This window comes from Cygnus olor, chromosome 10 (genome assembly GCF_009769625.2).
Source record: "Cygnus olor isolate bCygOlo1 chromosome 10, bCygOlo1.pri.v2, whole genome shotgun sequence".
Taxonomy (NCBI): Eukaryota; Metazoa; Chordata; class Aves; order Anseriformes; family Anatidae; genus Cygnus; species Cygnus olor.
In genome coordinates this window covers 714,537-730,606 of record NC_049178.1, presented here as the reverse complement: position 1 = coordinate 730,606, position 16,070 = coordinate 714,537, and the positions used below count along the sequence as shown (strand labels likewise).

General features: G+C 34.3%; 1 protein-coding gene across 16 annotated transcripts in view; it reads right to left on the bottom strand.

Moving 5' to 3' along the window:
- ERC2 (ELKS/RAB6-interacting/CAST family member 2) overlaps window positions 1–16,070 on the bottom strand; it is a 511,348-nt gene that overhangs the window by 148,747 nt on the left and 346,531 nt on the right. For all 16 annotated transcript variants that reach the window (XR_005822988.1, XR_005822990.1, XR_005822989.1 and 13 more), the window contains one exon: window positions 1,297–1,444. Coding sequence is in view for 12 of the 16 variants with exons in the window: in XM_040568867.1 (XP_040424801.1) it covers window positions 1,297–1,444 (148 nt within the window). In the remaining 4 variants the exon portion in view is untranslated. The remainder of the gene's footprint in view (window positions 1–1,296; window positions 1,445–16,070) is intronic.

The window sequence follows — 16,070 nt, the reverse complement described above, 5'->3', positions numbered from 1 at the left end:
AATGAAGTCGGTATCATAAGGGGATGATAAATTCATGCTCAAGGGCTGTTTCCTATTTTTATAGACCTGTGGGAAAAAGCTACAATGATTATAGGTATGATGTCAGAGATATTGGGAAGTTAGCATAGCAGGAAGGGTTTTCCCTGACTTTCTGTTACTGAGTCCATGAAGTTCTACAGGATGTAATATATGATTCAGAAAGGATCATAACGTTGACTATGCAGTCAACTATACGTTATTATGACTATACATTATTAATGTGGCATGCTCATTTGTGAAGTGGCATGCTGCCTGACAGCAGTGTGGTTAACTTGAGAGGCTAAGGAAACCAGAATGATTTTGCTGATGGTATTCTCTCTCCTCCTCAAGCAATACATTCTCTAATGTCACACAAAGGAAAACAACCAATACAAAACCTTTAGAAAAGTTCTTAAAACATATTTCTCACCCTTTTCACATATTCTGAAAGAGAAAAGGTGTTTAACAACATTCACAACACACAAAACAGGTCTTTAGTACCTAGGGCATCTCATCTGAACATCCTTTGTCCTGTTGCTTGTCCTACTGTACCTACAGTACCTCTACTGGCAATGAGTATTAGTTTTTAAAAAACAGGGGAAGTAGCCACTGCACATGGTGCAGTTTTAAACATTTAATTAGACAGATAAGAGATGCACATCCTGTGTTTTACATGTTTACTGCGTCTAGTACGGTTATTTTCTTCATTAATAAAACAGAACACAAATTAAATTTGCTCGTGTCTAGAGTGTGTAACTACATGATTTTTTATTAAAACCTCAAATGACTTACAGCATTAAAGACGGGGGACTTTTACTTCTTCTGGAATTTATTTTAAGGATAACCATGATTTCCAGATAATCTCTCAGAAAGCCAGAAGCCTTCTGAAAACACAACTATTTTACAAGAGATAAGCAAATAACTGAGCAGAAAAAAGGTTAGAAAGAGTCAACAGGGGACAGATCGTGCTTTACTGTGAAGAGCATCTGCTCTCCTCTGTCACACATAATGATGACAGTTGGAAGCTATATGAGAAGGGAAAACAGGAAGTGTACTGGGCTGCGTATAAGATGAGCCAAACATGCAGCTAAATACTTAGCAACCAAAGAGAACCAATACTGAAACATTTACATGGAACACCTCCTACCTTTCACAACTGCTGTCACATGTCAGACCTGGCTTGAAGACTTTCAATACAAGATTAGAATAAAATAGAACAAATGAAAATAATGCCAATTTTCAGTTGCCATAAAAGTATGCAAATAAATGTCTACCCACCTGCTGTTTTAACTGATGCACTAATCTGTCCTTCTCTCTTTTAAGAGCCATTACTTCCTCTTGAGTCTTCTTTTTCTTTGAAGCGGACAGTTCAAGCAAGGCAATGTTTGCATCTTTTTCACTAATTGCAGCAAGCAGGGCTTCCTGTCTGATAAAATAAAATAAAATTTTTATATTCTTAATAAAATAGAACAAAAATGCTAAGTGAGATGTTTCTTTTAACCAATGGAAAAACAATCAAGTAATTTCTGAACACTCTTTAAATAGCAAATATTTCTTAAAACATTTATCTTAGTGTTTATCCTTACTATAACATGATAATTAATATTTCTGTGAATTAACTTGTTCTTAAAAACTTTTGGTATTATTTTTTTTTAAATTTACGTTCCTGAATTATAGAATTTCCTACATAAATCTTATGAATTATTCCAATCATAAAGACTGAATCATAAAAGGAAAGTGATATAAATAAAGCTTATTTTTATTTTGTCTTGTATATTCAGTACCCTAGAGGCCTCAGTACAGAAATCCCTGGATATCTTCCTCACATTTACGTAAATGTTTTCCTATGAATTTATGGTTATTCATTGTGTCACCATGAAACTATAATTCTAGAAGTAAATATAACATCTAGAAAAACAGTTCCTTGATCTAACAGTTCACAAAGAATCTTTTCCTTTGGAATTTTGACCTCAATCACCATAGAGCAAACAGAAACTTACAGCACTCAGAAACATATAGAATTACATAGAAGCTAGCAGGGTCACATCGTAAATAGTTTGTGAGGACATATGACAGAAGTAATTTTTACAACATGCTGCTTGGAAGCACAGATCTTGGAGTATCTTACTATTTCTTATACTCTAAAATGCTCATGTTGGTAATGACATAATCTGTCCCTTATTTTCTCAAATAAATGAAATATACTCACTTTCTGCAATGTATTCAATGACAGACTATGACTTATCAGCCAAGAAAAAGCACATAATACTTAATAGGTTTTACTACATAATATGTTATGGCCTATGCCTTTTTCCAGAACTACATAAGATCAATCATTAAAAAATAAACATGGATAAATGAGCCATAAATTAACCTTAGGCTCCAACTGCTAATAAATGTATGAATATGGCTCATGAACTTCATATAGCCAAGGTGAGCTAAAACTTTGGAATTCTCGCACTCCTTCTGCTTGCCAGCAACAATGTCAAGAAAGCTATTTCACTTTTATTTCAAAGTTCCTAATGTATTAATGTAAATATTTAAAAGACAATATTTCTGATGGAGTCAAAGGAAAACAACCCATCTATTTTACTCTCAAAGTTATGAGACATGGATCAATTTTAGATAAACAGTTGCATTTTATTCATACACTTAAATACTCTCATTTATATTCTGCTTCTTCATTCTAATCACAGTTAAATGATGTTTAAAAGAGGATGCCATGAGTCTCCAACAGTTTTGATTTAAATAGCTATTTATTAGTCTAAATAAAGAAAAAGGTATTAAAGAAAAAAAAAGATGGAGTCATAAGTCTATAATGCTAATCTGAAATTAAACGTAGGTATATTGTTTCCCAAAAGCCTCAAAATAACAAATAAAACATGCTGCATGGTTATTTGTACCACACTGTAATATTTTTCATGTTTTGTGCTCAAATAAGATGTCAATTCCATAATATTTCATTAAAATCTTAATTTTTAATGCACTGAAATAAAAGAAAGCTGATTCGCTACTGTTCTCGACTATTCCTCTCCTCGTACAAGAAGCAGAGAATTTATGCACTGTATAAAATCTAAAAATGCCCTCTTCTTAGCATCTGGCTCAAACAGAAAGAAAAATGTAACTTTTTTCTCTGCAGTATTTTATATAAAAACGTCTCTACTCTTCTGTTTTAGAAATGTGCCCAGCCTCAGAAGATGCTTTTTTTGGGGGTGGTGGTGGTGGTAGTAATTATAACATAAGCTCTCTGACAGAAGGGGGTTGGCAATAGGTTTTCTGTGACTTTAAAGCCAAAGAGATAGCACATATTTAGTACATATTAAAATCACAAATAAAGATTATTCAGATGTTTTGACAGTGCTCTAACAGTTTGCATCAACAAACAGTTTATTTATTTATGTATTTTAATCTTGCATCAAACAACGATTTTATTGCTGTTCGGAACGTCTTTTTTTTTAAAAAAAAAGTTTTTTCACAGCATTCTTCTGGTTTTCTGGATGCGTAAAACTAAGATTTGTCGTGTCTGCAATTAACACTAGTGGGACTAAGTCCTAATCTTTAATTCATGGTAAATATTGCTGTAAAGTAGGTACCTCTGATAAAGTAAACTGCAAAATAAAAATTGGTTTATTTCATAATTATCAGTCTCAAGATATACCTTTTTAATATCTGAAGATAAATACTGATACATTACAAACCCAACACACTTATGATGAAAATAAGTAAAAAAAAGTTACATCACAGAAAATCCAAGGTTTGTAAGTTATCCACAGATCAATCCTAAATTATGTAGAAATGCCTGCTTATCTAATAAGCAAATTTCCTGGTAAATACTTGCCATCTATGAGGTTTCTAATGATATTTATTTAATTGTGTAACACCAATTTTAGTCCTGCTGTAAAACGCCACAAACAGAATAAAATTTCTAAATCAGCTTGAAAACTAAATGAAGGTGTACTGAATTTTTACTTCTCCAAAGTTTAGACTATTTCAGAAACTGGCTTTGAAAACAAAAACCTGACTAGTGAGAAAGAAGAGTCAGAACTACTGATGCATTTGCTATCATTTCAATATCTGATAATGTGATGCACTCAGATCCATCTTTTTTGTATCGCTGGCCAAAAGCCATATGTTCTTGTAATCAAAACAGTGCAAGTGTGCAACACTATGCAACTCTTCTGTCAATGCTAGCCCTGCTTTAAAGGAGCAGATGATTAAAACCTTCCATGGAAGAGAAGAGTAAGACAGTCTACTCTGAAGAATCTGTACTCTGGATTCTGCAGCTCCCAAAGACATAAGCTTTTGGAGACCCTGGTTGCTTCTTCTCAACCAATGACATTGAGGGGTTATGAAAGCCAAGCAGAAATAACGACAATATTTTTCTAAGTATTTTTTTGAAACATAACAAAATCTTTCTTCTCAATTGCCTTGTGGTTGATGGGATAATTCCCAAAGAGCATGCAACTACTTTTCCCTTTGCAAAATATTGCAGTTTACTTCTATGTAACCAAACACTTAATTCTACAAAACAACAATTCATACCAAACACTTGCAGGAAATAATGATTCATAACCATGTGAAGTAGCTGCCCTGATAAATAAATAAATAACTCTGTAAATGCTCCACTGAGGTGGTCTAAGATTTGAATCCAACCCTCAGCACATACGGACATTTGAATAAGCCCTCCATAACTTTGTAGTTATATTATTATATTTTAATTCTTATCTTTACAGTAAATGCATGTGGAGCTCAGAGGCCATAAAACCACAAATGTTTGGAGAAGATTGCACAAGAACACAAGAATGGGGATTTGTACTTAAGTTCTTCCACTGCGATGTGGAATGATGAATAGATGTACACAGGCAGGTGAATGCAAACTCACACTGCCCATACGCTTGAAGCCTCCTAAATGTGAGTCAGCTTCAGTTCAGAAGCTGTAAAGCCTCATTTATTTAAGAGACAAAGCGTTTTAACTTGGGCATAGTGCCATGCAACACGCTGATGGGTTCCAGACTGGTACTGGCTCACATACAGCCTGCTCAGAGTGTGGGCAAAGCAAGCTTGCACCTGTCTGCACAGACATACTCCTGGAGTATGTTGGCACATTATCTGTGTCTATTATCATGGATAATTTTAACAGTAATAACCTCAAATATATAATCCAGTGGCATTTAACCAGGCATCCGGGTTAACAGTTCAGCAGAGTGGGACTGAACTGTATATTTACCAATAGATGCGTGTTGGTTGCTTAAATCTTTAGTAATTAAATTCTTCAATATGGAGGGAAGACAGCAATGCAGCAGTTTGGATTATTAATACAGAGTACAAATAGAGGCACGGTTGTGACAGGGCATCTAAACATAGAATATAAACATATAAATAGGGCATATAAACAAAACTGAAGTAGCATTTAATTCTGTATCGCCTAGCTTACTACCAGAGTTCCTGGTAGAGTTCCCCTATGGAAGATATAGGTTGAAAAAATATAATGTCCTCATTAGCAATGGAAAAAATGAAGAGATCCAAGCACTTATGAAGCAGTCCTGTAAGGACTGACCTGACATTATCATCCCTCTTTTACTACTATCACACACAGGTCTACCCATGGGTGTGAAAGCTACCTGGTGTTACCTGTCATCATCCTTGAGATTTACTATAGAAAGAACGAAATCTGATGAACAGAAGAAATTTACCTTAGCTACCCAGTGATCCCACTAAAAAAAATCAATATTACTATTTTTGCAGGAAACATGTGAAAGAGGATTATCTGACCTCTAGGAACAAGGCTAAGATGCCAGCAAAACAGCTGGTAATAATGACTTCCTCAGTAATAAGCATGAAGCAAACTTCATTCAAAAGTGTAAACAGTGACAAGGTCTTCATCTAAATCTCTCAGTGAGTATACACTTCCACTTACTGCTAGAAACTGAAAATCATCATGCATTTCTGTGCCAAAATTTTTTTAAAATCAGGAGCTGAACTGGCACCAAAAACAACATACAGTCTCATATGCTCTCCAGCTAGCATGCTTAAGAGTGTAAGCATAATTTATAATTCCTAATTATCTACTGTGTCAGGGAAAAAAAAATGACTATCCAAATACAGTTCTATAGAGATGTATCACTATTTGCAGCCAAAATGTCTCCTTATTGTTTAAATAAATTATGGTAATAAAAGACATTCTAAAATAATTTATTAAAGCACTGAGTAAATGACATTTTTTAACAGTAATATTTATAAAGAGTAATCCTTTTTGCTATTAGCAGTTTTTCATCTCTCTTCTGGCAAACTATTTGTTATACAAATACCAGGATAGTACTTTTAACACCAAGAAAAATCACTCTAACGGAACATGGTAAAATTAGGTAAATTCTCAGATTAATAAAATCCATGTTAATCAAACAGCATTTGCTCTGCATTGGTAATTAATCTGTACGATTTCCTTTGACTTACATTCTCTGGATTCCCCATCTAAATATGCTCCACTATAATTGGGTGGTTCACTACAAGAAGGAAAGGGAGAACTCTTCCCTGGAAAAGCAAAACTCTAAAAATGAAAATTCTCCCTAAGCAAAGCCTTACTGCGTTCTTCTCTACAGCAAACTCTAGCTAGTCCTCCTCAATAAAAAGTGAATATAAAAGTCTCTTGATGGTAATAGTTGCTGCTGTGAGATCAGGGTTTAAGGTACTAAAGATTCCAGTGAGAAGTTCAAGGAACTTGCATAAATATCTTAATATAATTCACGTCATTTCATACTAAAACCACAAAAGTAAAGCAGAAAGGTACAGTCCCATTCTAAAAGTCAAGAATTCATTGTTCAAGCAAGCAGGATTCCATGTAAACAATTTGCAATTCCACTATGTGATTTTTTTTATTAACTACATGGGTGAGTGGACTAGAAAATATGCTTACTACATTTCAGCGAGATTTGAGACTGGGAGGATCTTCAAGTGCCATGAAGACAGGAATAAAAAGGTCTTGACAAATGGAAGAAGCAGTCTGGAAAACTAAGGAGGAACTCCTTATTAATGATGTGTTGTGAAAGAGGCAAACATCATACTGGGAAGTATGATGAACAGAAAGAGATTGCAAGACAGAAGTGATTCTTTTGACCTGTGTGACTTCAGAAGAATCTCAGCTGAAATACCAAATCCAGTCTGGAGATGATTTCTCCAAGAAAAAATGCATAGACTGTTCAGGGGACAGCAACAAAAGTGGTCAAAGAAACAACTGACAAGAAAACATTGAATTAACTACAGTAAACGGTCTACGAGGGGCAATATAATAATGAGAACAAGAAATGCTCTACTAGAGTGAAAAAGAACAATTTTTCCATGTCCACTGCACACAGAACAACAGGTAATATGCCAACATTTATTGTAATGGCAAGTTAAGTATTAATAGAAATTAAGTACTGGAAGAAATTGCTGGGGAAAAATGGTTTCTACCAGTGTTAGTCTTTCTGATCAAGTTGGTTAAAAGTCTGTTAGAAATGACTCAGATATAGTTGATCTTGCCCCAAAACATGATCTTTCCAACAACCTAATTATTTAATGATTCAATGGTTTAAGCTGATTTATTCTGTGTCTCATTTTAGATGGCAGTCCTTGGAGTTAACATCCATTCTTTACCTACTTATACCACATATCTGCTAGCCTTCCTATGACTGGAAAGAAAGACCTTTTACATTTACATTTCTACATCTGTACTAAGAAAGAACAATACAAAACTTCAGAATGATCAAGTTTCTGTGAAAATTACCAATTACAGGAAAAAAAGACTTTGTATTGCACAGGTCATTCCTTAGTAATAATGAAATACAGAATACCTTTCCTTGGAGGATCAACCAACTATTAATTTGATAAAAGACCTACCTTGTAGACAAATAAAAATACAAACACGTATAAGTACTTTAGCAGTCACTGCAAGTAGTGTGAAAGCCTAATCTGAATTACCGTACCTAGAACTGGAGAAAGCAGATGATAACACAGCAACTCAACTATAAATGTATCCAAACATACAAAAAATGCAATCTTATAGATCTCTAGCAATACAGAGTATGCATTTGTGAAAGCATCTGTCTTGAGTGAAAAAAATTACTTAATATGAAAAGGAAGCTTAGCATACTATAAGAGAAGATAAGATAATGCCGAGAAGAAATAAATCCATGAAAGACTCTGTTGAATGGCCAAACTGAAAAAGTATATTGTATACAGTATTTTATCAAACTGCAGCCTAAACAAATGTCAAATGGAATAATTCTTTAACAAATATGGGCAACAACTGAGAAAAAAAAGGGTTGTTCCTAGCATATATTTAGTCAAGATTAACTATGGATAAAAGAATGTACTAAGAACAGATTTAATAACCCTAAACTGTCATTCAGCTTGTAGGAGGTATTCAAGGCACAGCTAATAAAACACAAAAAATGGTTCTAACCACCCACAAAAAAATTCTCAGTAGTATAAAACACTGAAGGATGACCACTAAGATAAATGCTTTCTTTTGAGAGCTGCCTTGCAGTTAACCTTCTTAAAGAGTCTCCCAGAAACCTCTAATCATAATACATTGCATTGCCACTTATCACAGTCAATTTAGAGGTGAACTCTGTAAACACTCCTGCTTTACTCCCCACCTCTGTTAGTCTAAGAATAATTTTCTGAGATTTAATAAAAGAACTCATGACAACTTTTGGGGAGGTGGGGTGAGTTCTTAGGAACAGTCCAATTGTAATCTAACAATTCCTAGATTAAGATCTATAGGAACAAGATCTTCTAACAAGAACTTACTGCCTTCACTACTTAAACCGTTCTCCACAAAATACAGAAATGCAATTTAAAAAGTCACCATTAAAGTTAAATCAAGTCAGAAACGTTTGAACTAATGATATACAGTAGAGCACTCAGCCAGCTTCTCACATGCTAATCGTACTGAAAGAGAAAAAAAAAAACAGCTCAATCAACTTTTTCCCTTTAATTATTGTTTTCTTTCCCTCATGACCCCCAGTATTCAACCTTAGGTTCAGTAGGAGGTGACTAGAGATAGACAGTGATGAGAGATCCTGTTTGAAACAGCTTCTCTCTGTCACTCCTAAAGCAAATAGATGGTTTGTTAAAACATGCTGTTAATCCATTATGGATGTGCATGCATCTTAGAAAATAAATTTCAGAACATTTTAGTATTTTAAAGCTTTTTCTTTAGAAACAAAACATACTGATCATAAGTATGAAATTTAAACCTGCATATTCAATACCACAGTTGTAAGTCTAAGCTACTTGTGTGACACATTTAACTTCATCACTACTGATCTTAGGCAATTATCCTGAAATTGTATTTCTGAAACTGACATAAAATTTGTCTCTCCAATTTCATGGCCATATATGCTTTGCAAAAGAAACAATTTATAGGTTAACTCCTTTGAATGAACAATTATTTTGCGCTCTTTTCAAAGAGCAATCCCTTTTGAAATACTTTCAGAAGGAAAAAACAGCATGAAACAGCACTTCAGTTTGGCTTAGTGCCCTTATGTAAAGCAGAGAGAACCAGATGTTTCACAGCCAAAACACAGCAAGGAGCAGAGAGGACTGCTCCATTAACTATGGGACAGAAACACCAGAGCCCTGGTCTTACCCATCCACCAAACACTTTTCCCTCTGTTGAAGGAACCTCAATATATGAAACCTTGAATTTTCCAGCTGATGAAGCCACCTTCTGAAGGCAGGCATGAGAGACAGTCTTCAGATAATATAAAGCCTCTATTACACCTGTGTTAGACCTGCAATATAGTCTCTATATTACACCTGCGTTAGATGTATATCTTCATTAGGCTAGAATCAAGGAGAACCAGGAAGAAGCAGTTCTCCTTAATGTGAAATCTTGGAGCAAATGGAAAGAAGGAAAAGAAAGGACCCGATCCTGAATAATCACAAAGGAGTTTCCTGAAAAGGCAACTTTCATGTCCATTCCCTGCCTTCCCCCACACACCTTTTTTAAAGTTTCCCCTCCTCAAAGCCTCAGTTTGGTGTTTCTTTGTTTCTTCCATGTTTCAATATTCCCATCACCAGACCTACATCCCCCAGTAACAGTAAATGCATTGTCTCAGATTTGCAATTTTAAAATATTCTTCTTTCTTCTCTTAACAGCAATTGCAAATGTGCATATAGTTGGTGTTTTTTTTTTGTTTGCTTGTTAATCAAACAAAAATAATTCAATATAAAGGTGTATGTTCAGAGAGGTTTTAAAGACAAAGAAGGAACTTCACGCCCATCCTTTGTCCAGTAAGATGTAGGCACTCAATTGCCCTTTGAATTCTCTGAAGTTTTTGAAGCCCCATAACATTGCACTTCTGATGTCTTGATGATTTATGTTTAGAAATGACAGGTAAGTAAAACAGACCCATTCAGAAAAGAAACACATTGGTGAAACCAATTACATCATAGCTTCACTGATGTAATTACATCAATAAATGTGATTCAGTAACCAGTCTATTATCATTTCATTCAAATTGACAGCATTGCCCATGTGTGAGGAGATATAACAAGATTCAGACTGCATGAGAAATGTAGAGAGGGGAAAAAAAAAGAATTCACAGTGCTGCAAAATACATCTGAAGAAGTTAGATGATGATAATTATTTCTGGGTTTTGCATAGAATTGACTCCCTATTGTTCATTTGGCTTTATATGATTCTCTATAGGAATGCAAACAAGATTTGGTTAAAATGGCCATAATGCAGTATAGCGCAGAGGTGGGTACTGATGGATCAAGAACAATGGCATCTGGATGTATGGGGTTGGGTTACATCAGAACACGGAATCCACCTAAGTTAAACAGGAAAACAAAAGTATAGGTAATCTGTCATTGTCAGCCACCTTATCCTTCAACACTAGTTTTTGTGTTTATAGAAGACAAAGATAAAAGTACTTTGCAGGATTAATGGTTTGATCTCTAGAATACAAATCTCAGTAACATCTTACAACTACTAAAGAAATGTTTAAGCTTGGAAAATGTTATTAAAAGCTGCAACTGTTTTCATGAAATTCCAGGGAATTCAAAATATTTGAGTCACAAAGGCATATAAAATTGAGATGGAGAAACAAAATTAAAAATTACCTTTTATTAACTGTATTCTGTTAATTCTAAATTGACAAAATATTCTGAATAGTCATTCATCACAAATTAAATGACAGTTATGCTAATGAATGAGCAGGGCTTTCTTTTAAATCACAGTAAGTACTGATCAACAAAATGATCCTTTTGTCAAACAGGTAATGCAAATTAAAAGACACCGAAATCTTCTATTTCATTATGTTAGGTTAGAAACTTAAGGAAAAAATTGGTCTGCTTTTGAAAAAATTGACTTAATCTCCTCCCTCTAATTTCCATAATGTTACAAGCAGCTGCCCTTTGAATAAAATATATAACAAAACTCATAAAATCAAATGTAGAGCACATTAAAATTTACATTAAACCACATGAGGAATAATTAGCTCTATTTTGAAACAACATATAGAAATCAATATTAACAGGCATAATTTATGCCTTGAGCTTTATAGTATATTAGAAGGCAATTTCAAGAATGAAATACATAGGATTAACAAAATGCACTCTCATGGCAGTGCATAATTCATATTTGATATATGATATATTGTCATATAATCTACAAGATAGCTACAAATATTGCAGAATCACAGAATCATCTAGGTTGGAAGAGACCTCCAAGATCACCTAGTCCGGCCTCTGACCTAACACTAACAAGTCCTCCACTAAAACCGTATCACTAAGCTCTACATCTAAATGTCTTTTATATCTCAGAGTACAATTCTGTATGTTAAGCCTTTAACTAAGAAACTCCTGAGAATTTTGAAACCCACCCTTCCCCACCAGGCTGACAGATTTAATATTTTAGTTATTTTAATCTAGCCTGTGAAGTCAGAATTATCATTACCATTAGTAAGGTGAGACACGCATTACTTATTGCTGTTACATATCTTACTTTGATAGATAAAAGAAATTCTACAGATTATTACAACTCAACATTTTTATTTTTTGACTTGATAAGGCAATGTTAAGGCACTGAATAATCTTAAACATAACTGTTGTGTATGTATCATTTCTGAGGATTTAATTATATTGGAAACCATTGGATATGTATTTATGGTCAAGCTACACAAAATCAAGTATTAATACCGCTAATTATTGGTGTAAACACGAACATTTTGGTAGTCTAAAAGTCTCTAAAACCTTTGTAAGAGAACATTTATTCAAACACTGCCTCTAGGATTCTACTTCAGTGAAATAAAAAAAAACACCTCAATTTTTAACAAAATACTACAAGCCCAAACCATAGCATATGACAACAGTGCAACAGTTACATCAGTAACTATAAAATAGAAAAGTATCAGTAAAGACAATGAAATCATATAATATACATAGGCCAAACATACTGTAGAAGGAAGAATAGAGGGAATTAGATGACAGCTCACAAACATTTCTTTAATTAGTATCTTAAAAGATTGGAATGAAAGAGATAGGATACCACAAGATGTTATTTGATTATATGACTTCCCTGCTAATGGAGCTATTCACAAGCACTGCCAGGAGCATGAATACCATCATATGATTCAACTTTACATAAAGAAGTTTGTTCATTGATCTTCTTTGGTGGGTTAACTATTTCAAATTTGTTTCAGACTAAGGGCACATATGTACAGCCATAGAGCTCTAAGATGATTCATACTGATTTCCAGTGAAGACAGTTCATACTGACTTTCTCAAAGCAGATGGAAGAGGCATGAGGTCCATCACTGAACAGTATCAAAGAGAAAGTCTATTGCCAAACAACAGTAAATCAGTGCAATAGAAATAACTGTAGTTGAGTATTTTAGGATAGTTCCATAACAAATTTTAGCTTGCTTAGGCTTGATAAACATTCAACTTCTTATATATCATACTAGACTAACAGGACTAATGGATAAAGTTCTGTATTGATCTGAATAATATTTCTGACAGTCTTTGGGAAAACCTCTAAACTGAAGGACTTTTACTGAGGGCAAAAAAGCATCTGCTTTTGAGCTAAGATTGAGTTAGTTCAAGTTTTACTTCCTAAGTGTATGACTAAGTGATTTAATCCATATGACTACGTTCAATTACCAAGAGTATGTTTCATGATACTTTTTAATATTATTACAATCAGTGATAGAATTGAAATACTCTACATGGCATTAACTATTAATTGGGCAGGTCAACCAAACTGCTTCTCTTTCCTTGCCAACATTGGTATTTAACTATCAGCACTTTCCTTACTTAGATCTCTCCCTTACGTAGATATCAGCTAGGCGTATGTCAGAAAGTATCTGTCCTATTTGGGTATTCTCAGGGATGTCTTAAAAATAACTGATTGAGGTGAATCTTCCTGGAGAGAGGGGATACTAGAGCTTTCCTGAAGAAGCTACTAAGCCAGCAAGTTGAGGCATAGAAAGAAGTCACAGCAGAATGCTGGGAGTCAGGAGCTCACACGGACACCCAGATTACAAGCACATGTGGCAGGGGACAGGTTAACAGGAGACAAAAAAATACTTTTGAGGTACTGGTGGGAACTGGATAGAGCTTGCTGACATTCAGTCACTGAGTTATCTGGAAAAGGGGCACATTTGTAGGGAGAGAATTATATAGGTCTGATTTCTGATATTATAGAGAGTTGTATATAAATAAATTTCCGATGAGACATTCCTAGTTGTTTTTCATTAATATTTAATAAAAAGCAAGGTTCTTTTTTTCCCCCCTCTTCAGTGCCTTTTGCTCATTTTGAGGAGCTGTAAAGGGCAAAACAGAATCATTGATCTAAGTCAAAACTATGACCAAGCTGTGGCTTTGTCACAAGACATTAGACTGTCAGACACTTATGCCTGTAGTCATTCAGTCATGTCTCCATCAACCATGGGATCTGAGATCCATCCAGATGGCACACAGCTGAGTTTACTCATGAGTTAGACACATATATGTTGTCATATGCAATCTTCAAAGTGATAGTGGAGTAACAGGATTGTGTATAGTGGTCTTGTATATATTTTCACATCTTTTCCCCCTAGTGAAGAATGCAGTGTTTTTCTCCGTACTCTTTCTGCTTTTAAATTCCTGAAAACTACAGAAGTTAGAAATTTTTGCCTCCCACCTCACAGTAGCTGCAAGATTTGCCAAGCCTGAGTGTCCCACTACTCTCTGCATCTCATTAACTGGCAGGATACAGATGACTTTTCTGTTAGGAAAAAAAATATATATATATATGTGGTGAGTCTAGAGTCTAATTTAGGCTTTAAAGAGAAAAAAGTAATCGGAAAAGCCATCAACAAACCAGTAATACTTTCAGATGAACAACTTCAAAATACTATCTAGTTGTTATTTTTCAACCTTTCAACGCCTGTATCTTAGAAAAACATGAAGATCTCTTGCAGAATGCTAGGTAAAGAAGGGTTTATGGTCTTACTAAAATTTGAGAAGTCTCTAAGAAGTCAACAAAAACTACAGAAGGATCAGAATTTGCTAGCCAAGAAATTTAAACCTGTACTAGACGTTACAAGAGCAACACAAAATCAGATGATAAATTATTAAATAAAAGAAAATCAAAACAGATTAGTATTAGTATTAGAAACTCTTAGACCAGGATGGATGACACTTTTTGACGGTATTATATTATAGTACTCTTGAATCTTAACAGAGGTATAAATGCAGTAGTTTAAAAGAATGATATAATGGAAGCGTAAAAGCAGAACAGAGGAACATCATGCAGAATGCAATTAATTTCAATTTTCAGTTTTCTTTTTCAGAGCTGGCATTCAGCAGCTATGACAAACTTTATTCCCCCAAATTTAAACTCAAGCAATAAATAAGTAAATAAGGTAACGCAGGTTTGCTGATTATATTTCAACACTGAAAACTGGAAAATATTCAGACAGTAAATTCATACAATCAGATTTCCCTAGGGATGGTCCTAGAAGAGGCATGTTTAACAGAACATTTAAATTAATAAAGGTTGCTGAATTTCTACCGTGTTCCAAAGCCTATGGCATAGACTGTAACTATAAAAAATAAAAATAAAAAAATCAATGCTGCTTTTTGACAAATAATAACCAGCTAATTTGAACAAAAAAAGTTGCTTAGAACCAAACAGAGGACACTTTCTAAGGCCTCTGCATATCTATGGTTGATTGTATCTATTTATTTATTTATTAACTACATACAAAATTCTAGACTTACCATAACCTTGGATGAGCTCTATAATCCAAGACAACAGAAATATAAGACGTCTCTAAGTAGAATTTGGGTATTACCTGAATCAACAGCACATCTGGAAAGAATCGTGATAGAAAGATCCTAAGTAGTTACTATGGAAAATTCTCTCTCAAATTGCTATCCAGGTGGCCTCGTGACTCATAGAAATAATACAATTCATTTTAGGATGAACCACCACTAAAAGGAGGAGTGTTAGTAGAAGCAAGGGCCATTGCTATGAGAAGTGAAATGACAGCTGTTAATTTCTACAACATGCAGAGATTCTGTACAGGTGGTAAGAAATAATAGCATCTTAGCAGCTCAGAGAAGCCAGAACTAACCAAATCAAAGTTTAGATGATTATATACAGAAGTAGCTGTAGGATTATTTTTTCCTGTTGTGCCAGAGTACTAGTTAATCAGTATAAATTAACTCTGTAGGCAGCTATGATGTTGAAACCACTGACAAAGACAAAAGAAAATGCACAATCTAATGAACAAAAAAGATTTGAAGTATTCCAGGAATTATTTCAAAGCATATAAGAATCCACATTAGCTGATTAGAACACTATTCCCACAAATAAGAAAATAATGCAAAAACTTGACAAAGTTTGCTGAAAGAATCAGAGAATGCAACATTATCTTTTCTAGAATAGAAGATTAAACACAACCAAAATTTCAGGTCAGTATCAGGTGCTAAAATAGTTTATTCCTGTCTGATTCCATTCTTCCAAAAAGAGAAAGATATATAGGCTATTATTAATTACCAAAAACCTTAATTCA